Genomic DNA, 7,526 nt, shown 5'->3' on the forward strand with positions numbered 1-7,526 from the left:
CAACCAAAATTTTTAAATGTATAAAATATTAATATCATATATTAAAGGAGATATGTGGAATCTAGAAAAATGAACCGATGAACCTATTTACAGGACAGGAATAGACACAGATGTGGAGAATAGACAGGGGCACAAAGGAAGAGGAGAGAGTGGGGTGAATTGGAAGATTGAAATTGCCAAATGTGCACTGCCGTGTGTAAAACAGACAGCTACTGGGAAGCTGTTATACAGCGCAGGGTGCTCAACCTCAATGTTCTGTGGTGGCCTCAGTGGGTAGGGTGGGATGAGTGGTGGCGAGAGGAAGGCGATGTATGTATACATATAGCTAATTCACTTTGTTGTACAACATTGTAAAGCAGCTGTACCCCAATTTTTTAAAAACAATGCTTACATACCACAATAATATATAAACTGATGGTGACCTGATTCTTTCCCCTCAACACGCAGGAATTAATGAAGAAGAGGAAAAGAAAAAAGCAAAAAGCAAAGAGAAAATCAAGTTGAAAAAAAAAAGGAAGAGGTATTTTTTAAACATTTTCTTTAAAAAAATAGGACTGAATATAGGATGGATTAAAAAATTTTATTTTTCACATTACAGTCTAGTTAATTTAATATTAATGAGAGTTTGGTTGTTTCAGTAAAATAACAAAATCCTTCATGTCAGGATTCAAAAATAGAGTCAGCACTCAAGATACCTTAAATTTTCTTTTTTGGAGCAAATTAAGATATAGATAAATAATAGCCCCACCTGCTTCTTTTATGTATTCTATTTGTGTTCTAGAATTTTTAAATTATGGAACATTAGTCAAGTTTTAATTTGGACATATGTTGAAATTCTTCACATACACATTTTGTCCTCATATATATGAAGTTGGGGCTTAAATATCAGTATTCTCAGAATATCATTAATTAATGAAATTAATTAATTCATTAGTTAATTGGATTTGTGTACCTATTTGTCATGCTAAAAATTCCTTCAGGTCTTTCAGAATTCTTAACTACCTATGATTTTTTTTTTTTTTACTGTCAACTCTTTCAACAGCAACTGGGTAAAGAAATTGATCCAAAGACTTAAGAGGCAACTTCTTCCTTGGTTCATGAGTGCACTTTCATTTATACCAGAATAAGCATGTACATATAGGCACTATTTAAGGTATTTAGCAGGTAGTAATATCTAGCTTGGGCCTAAGTTCTCTGATAGAGTAGGTTCTGCATGTCAGGTGTTATCTCTGTAGTTTTTGTGGAGCATGGAATATATAAGCTCTAACACCTCAGCTATTATACATATTGGAAGTTAACTCACTTTCAGGTGTTGAGTTAAATAACAGTGTCCAATGCAAGAACTAATGAAGGAAGGTGGAGCTCAGTGTATAATGTAGTCTGATTAGTATATTGTTGTGTTATTTGCACTAGCACAAGATAATGGATTCCTTGTAGGAAAAGTGAGATTTTCTATTTTCTTCCAAATTTTCATATACTGATTCTGTAGCTCAGTTGCAGACCCCATTCAGACACAGCCCAGAATTAAAAGAACTTTTCTAAGTACACTTTTAGCGAAGATAATGCCACTTAATGTAGTTGCTATGTTAAAGTTTAACATTCTGCCTTAAAAAAGAGAATCCAAGTCCAAAAAGGCAAAGAAAAAAGTATAGGCAAAGAAGCAGCTCTGGTCAGAATGTAGAGGTCAAGAAGGCCTTGAAAACAGGAAAGCAGGCAAGAGCTGAGAAAACCAGGACTGAAGAGAGTGCAAGAGAACGCATGAGAAACTAGGCTCAGGAGAGCCAGAGTCTGAGAGGGCAAACAATGAAAAGGAAGGAACACACTGTTACAGAAACCCCGAGACTCGGGGTCCCTGATCCAGGGAGGCAGCCAAGGAATTCGCACAGCGAGTCTCTCTACAGACGCAACCTCGTGGGCTCCTGGGTTTACTTTTCCTTCTCCTGTGTGTTTCTGTCAGGTTTTCTTAGTTTGAGTTGTAACTTCTCATGTTTAGATCACCCATCTAACTCTGAGATACCTTTTTTTATTATAAATTAACTCAGTTTCTGTTTTGTTCTACTTATTTGGGGTTTGGGTAAATCATTCTCATTTATTTAGATTATACATTTAAAAGTATCCTTTTGTGACTACTGAAAATTATTATGGAATGCAACTGTTCATCTGTATCACTCTGTGTATAAAAGAATCAAGTACTTTAACTTGAAAAATAAAAAAGAAATAACAGAAGTGCTTTTATTTTGCCGATTTTCAGCTTTCATATATTTATATGGAGGTACAATTATGGCTCTTTTTATATTACTGCATTCTTTGTGGCTCTTCTAAGAGAATAAACTAACAAATTATTGTATACACAGTGAATTGTGTATATAATGAGTGTATAAAATGCCTTTCTTTGCCTTATAAGAAAGCTTTTGAAGGGTACACTGAAGGTACACAGGATGAGAAACTGAAAATCACAGAAAAATTTTTTCATCCTTGCTGAATTTAAAACTCATACCTGGAATTGAGCAGAATAGAGATATTTATTTTGTTAGTTTCTCTGGCTAAGTGGCAAAAATTCTGATTACAGTATTTTAAGAGCATACAGATATAAAAGGCACATTTGAGTTTCTCTATACTCTCACCTTGTTCCAAGAAGGATTCAAAGCAGTTCAGATTCCATTTAAATGCACCCATCAGCCATAAATACAGTTATCAGTCAGTATGTACTATTACCCGTAGGTCTTATTCATCTAGTTCCACTGAAGAGGACACTTCAAAACAAAAGAAGCAAAAATACCAGAAGAAAGAAAAGAAAAAGGAGAAAAAGAGTAAGTCAAAAAAGGGGAAGCATCACAAAAAGGACAAAAAGAAGAGAAAAAAGGAAAAGCATTCCTCTGCCCCTAACAGTTCTGAAATCTCCAAAAAGTAACTGAGACTGGCCTGAGCTATTAAATTTAAAAATTTAATTTTGAAAATTATTTCACCTTCTTTGAAATTTGCCATATAATTATGCTTTGCAATAAATCACAGCCATTTCCATATAGACGTTTTTTCATATATAGGACCATTATTGTCTGACAATATTTTAATGTGCTATGATTATAGAGTATTGAATCAGTCTAATTACTTGATAGCCATGCCCCAAGTATGGATATCTGTGCAACAAAACTCATCATTTTTGGTATTCTTTTCTGTGTTAATGTTATTACTTCATAAGCTGATTGTAAATTGCTTTACTACAGTCAACACAGGCAATCTACCTAGCAGTAAATGAATATTGCTGGATTAAGTGGTTATCTTCCAGTGATAAAGTGTGGTAGGCTTGACACGGAAAATTTTAAAAGCTTTATATCCTATGATAATATATTACTATTAAGATAATGAAATTCTTCACTTGGATTTTTTTTTTTTTTTGGATGTCATAGGAGATGAAGCTGCTCTATTGGTCTTGACTAGAACTTTTTCAATGGATGGTGTCAGCAGGAATATGATAATGAAAATATTTATAACAAAATTTCACTGTTTTCTGAGATGCAGAGTTTCTAGTACCTGCCTCCTTCGTTTTTGTAACAAAATATTTCTTCCTTGTTTAAAAAGACAAGTCTAGTTCAACCTATTTGTAAGTCTGGTAGAGATGATGCTGTGTTGGGCAGGATTTTTAGGACAGACTCCTGGGTTGTTTTACAAATGTGCCATATTGGCATGTCTTAAAGAAATACCTCAAACACAGAGTTTTTTATTTAGAAGGACAACAGCTAAATCTTCATTAGAACTGATTTTTATTGTATTCAGTATATAAATTTTATGAAGCTTGTTTCTATGAGTAATGTGGAAATTTTTTATAAATGTGAACATATATATTTATTTGTCTGAAATAATTTGTAGTTTTGAAGCAGGTTTCCATTGAATTTATGATTTCATAATATGACCAGTTTGGGGTGTTTCTCTTACTTAAGTCATAAATCTCAGGAGCAGTGACAAAAATTTAGGATTAAGAATTTTATTCTGTACTTTTTAAAATTTAAGAGCCAGGGAGTTACATCATGAAAGCTTTTATATAATAATGAAAATTTTGTATGAGTCAGCATTGTCAGATACATAGTAGTAGGTTTAAATGTTTCTACATTTTTTTAATTTCACAATGATCAGTGTTACTTACTTTGCCAAATACTCCAATATCCCTTACATCCTATAAGTTAAATACTTTTTATTGTAGCAGCATCGAAAGTCAGCTAGTTATCATGGCACAGCACCAAAGATTGCCGAGTACCTCACTGTGGTGCAGTTGCAAATTGGTAGCCTACATACGTGGCTGTAGGTGTATTCATAATGATGAAATCAGGTAAGTATACATAACCTCCCAGGCTGGAAAGGTGTGCTGACTCTTCCTTCACCCAGCAGCCCTAGTTGGCATGACCTCAGTAAGCCTGGGAGAGCCTCATAGCTCCTCTGAGCATGTGCTTACCAGGCGCAGACTCTAGGGAAGCTGCGTCCACATCCCTGTTCTAGCATTGCAGCTATGGATGCTGTGGCACTGGAAGCTTTTATATAACCCAGCTCAGTCCAGTAGCCGCCTTTAAAAGACCTCCACTTGTTTAAATGTGTTAGTCAGTTATTCAGAGAGAAACACAGAGCTGTTAGGTTCTTAAGGGTTTGTTTTGCCTTTGCTGTAGTTTATTTTTAAAACCAGTACTTTATGAAAATACAGTCCTTTGGTTATCAGAATAAAAAAAGTTAAAAAAAAAATTCCATCTTTAAAAAGATGATTAGAAAGTGCTACATGCACTTTCTAGATGGTCTCATTGTATTGAGTGTGTAATGTGGTTATAAGTGATTATTGTAGTGACACAGAGTCAATCCAGTTATTTATAAGTTTTATTTCTGTTAATTGTAGAGACAATAAATTGGCTTGTCAGATTTGTTTTTTGAATGGTGGCATGTTCAGTGGCTCAGGAGAGTTGTATAAAATTTGGCCTTCATTAACTACTAGAGTTTGCAAATTAAAAGATTTTAATGTGTAATTTTTTTCCTCCCAGAAAAAAATCTTGGAATAGTTCTTGCTTAAATTTCCCATAGTATGAGAATAGTTTATGAAAGATCTCACCTGAATAAAATACATTTGTTTTTACTAAAATAATTTCTACTAAAGTGATCTTGTTATTGTTATTAGGATTGGATGTAAATCTCACTAATATATTGTAGGAGTAAATTAGTGACATTTCCTCTCAGGCAGTGTGTAGCATAAGGAAAATTGAACTTGGTAGTAAAAAATCCAAAAATCCTCGTCATTCTGACTACCTGCATGACCTTCAACAAAGTCATTTACCTTCTCTGGGCTTTGATGTCTTTCATCTATAAAATACTGTACCGAATTATCTCTGAGATCCCTTGTAATCCTTAACATATATGATTATCAATGTTTTAGTAAAATTCAAATAATAATACTTTAGAAATTATATTCATTTAGGAATATAAATTATTATATTCATTTAGAAATGGCCGCAGATAAGCAGGTAGCATTCTGTAGTGGTAAAGGTTGAATTTATTAATATAGCTGGTAAACACATGTCACTTCTCGAAGCAGATAATTGCCATTTGGTTCACATCCTTACCGCTCAGTGTATGTCATTTTCACTAGACGCAGACAGAATTTATTTTTAGATTTGTATCTGTAACCCGATTATCTGAACATTTTGAGACTATTGCTTTTGAGCTGATGGACCTACACCCTACCCAGTTCCCTGTTTCTTTTCTCCATATCATCTGTTGGCTAAAACCTCTCAGAGAGATCCCCAGTTTGTCACAGAATATGTATCTGTTTACATCTTTGGTTCTTTGAGGCTAAAACATCAATAAGTAAAACAACTGTATGTATCTGTATTTATGAGCCTCTCAAATTACATGCCTTAGGTTACCTTAAACTAGATTGATGAGTTACCATTAATAGTCTAGATAAATGCCGTTGAGTCCTTTCTTCAGTAAACATTTATTGAGAACTTAGCATGGCAAGCACTATGTTAAATAACTAGGGATACAGAGATTAATAAGACACATTTGCTTCTCTGAAAGGAATTCAGAGGTTAGTTGGTAGGGTAATCAGCAAACTCATCATTAGGTACAAACTGCAGTAATTGGAAGACTTCAAGGAGTACGTAAGAGTCTGGAAAAGTTAGAAGAAGCTGCCTAGAAAAAGTAATGCCTGAAGTACATTTTGATTGAGGATGAGAGTGGGAGTTAGAGCAATTCCTGACAGAGTGAGTACTGTGAACAAAGCCCACAGTAGACAAGGCTGGGGTGTGTGTGTCAAGAATTACAAGCCTTTTGTAGGACAGGAGTGGTAAGAATCAAGACCACCATTCTAGGTTCTTAGGTACAAGAGAAAGAGGTTTTATGCTCCATGTTTGGGAGCTTAGACTTTATCTGTAAGCAAGAGACCCCACCGGCGAGTTTTAAGAAAAAAATGCTACAGTCCCTGGGGTTGCAAAGAGTCAGATGCAACTTAGTGACTGAACAACGAACAAGGAAAGAAGTGACTTTTATTGGGGTTTAGTTCCATCCATTTCATAATCCAATTCCCAGTTTTTAAAGGATGAACTTGCTTTCATCAGAAGCCCACATAAAGAATAATTTGAAAATTTGATTTTCTGTTAGGCCCACTTTTCTAAGTTCTGATTATTTCTAAAAGCTGTAGTAACTTAAGTTTTCTAAAAAGCTACTGTCTTCTTTATCACACCCATTCCCAGAATTACATGCATATGTACATAATTTGGAATGCTTTGCTTTTAGTTTTATTTTAGGTTATTTCTGACTGTCATAATGTTAGTATTTTTGGTCAAAATAAATCATTTAAAATGTATTTTTCAATGTACACACTATCATAATTCAGTAAGCCTTCTTTTAATATTTTGTCTCAATATTGTGAATATTATGAAGCACAGCTGCTTCAAAGTCACAGTGTCACACATAGTTGGTCCACTCAGTGAGCCCTGTTGCTCTCCCGCAGGCTCCCTGGCTCAGCAGGGAGTGCTCCACAGACTGCAGCTGATACGAGTACTGAGACTTGGTTTTTCCCAGGCAGTTGGCATCCGAGAATAGTAGGGATTTTTTACGTCCACTAAATGATACTTTCACTTGCAGAGCCCAGGGTCTTCAGACCTCATTTATCTCCTCCTAACTCCTCCAAAATTTTGCAGAGTGCCAGAGAACTGGGTTGCCTCCCTGAGAGCATAACCCACGATGCATGCCCAACCCCAGCTTGCCTTTCCGAAAGTCTGGGGAATCAGGAGGATTTTGCTGGCCTGCCCGTCTCTTAAGTTTCCTGCTTCTTACTCTTTATGGCCTCTGCTCTTGCCCTTAAGCAACAAAAGTAGACTAACCAGCGCCTTAACTAACTTTCTCAACTGAGATTTTCACCTGAGGCAACATCTGATTAGTAATATAACTATTTTTATCTGTGTATCAAGATAGCCAATTGTCTGGGATTTTTTTTTTTTTTTCCATCAAAGCTGGATCTGAGATCAAGAACTACCCACAAACGCTTTATG

The 7,526-nt window shown here is 35.2% G+C and overlaps 1 protein-coding gene across 1 annotated transcript in view; it reads left to right on the forward strand.

Annotated features, from left to right (window-relative positions):
• The window catches only part of SREK1IP1 (SREK1 interacting protein 1), a 33,676-nt gene extending 30,765 nt beyond the window's left edge, over window positions 1-2,911 (forward strand). The window contains exons 4-5 of the mRNA XM_068990754.1: window positions 448-520; window positions 2,722-2,911. Of these exons, the coding sequence (XP_068846855.1) occupies window positions 448-520; window positions 2,722-2,911 (263 nt within the window). The remainder of the gene's footprint in view (window positions 1-447; window positions 521-2,721) is intronic.
• Window positions 2,912-7,526: the final 4,615 nt, after the last annotated feature.

The sequence above is a fragment of the Capricornis sumatraensis genome, chromosome 18 (genome assembly GCF_032405125.1).
Source record: "Capricornis sumatraensis isolate serow.1 chromosome 18, serow.2, whole genome shotgun sequence".
In the NCBI taxonomy this organism is placed as follows: domain Eukaryota; kingdom Metazoa; phylum Chordata; class Mammalia; order Artiodactyla; family Bovidae; genus Capricornis; species Capricornis sumatraensis.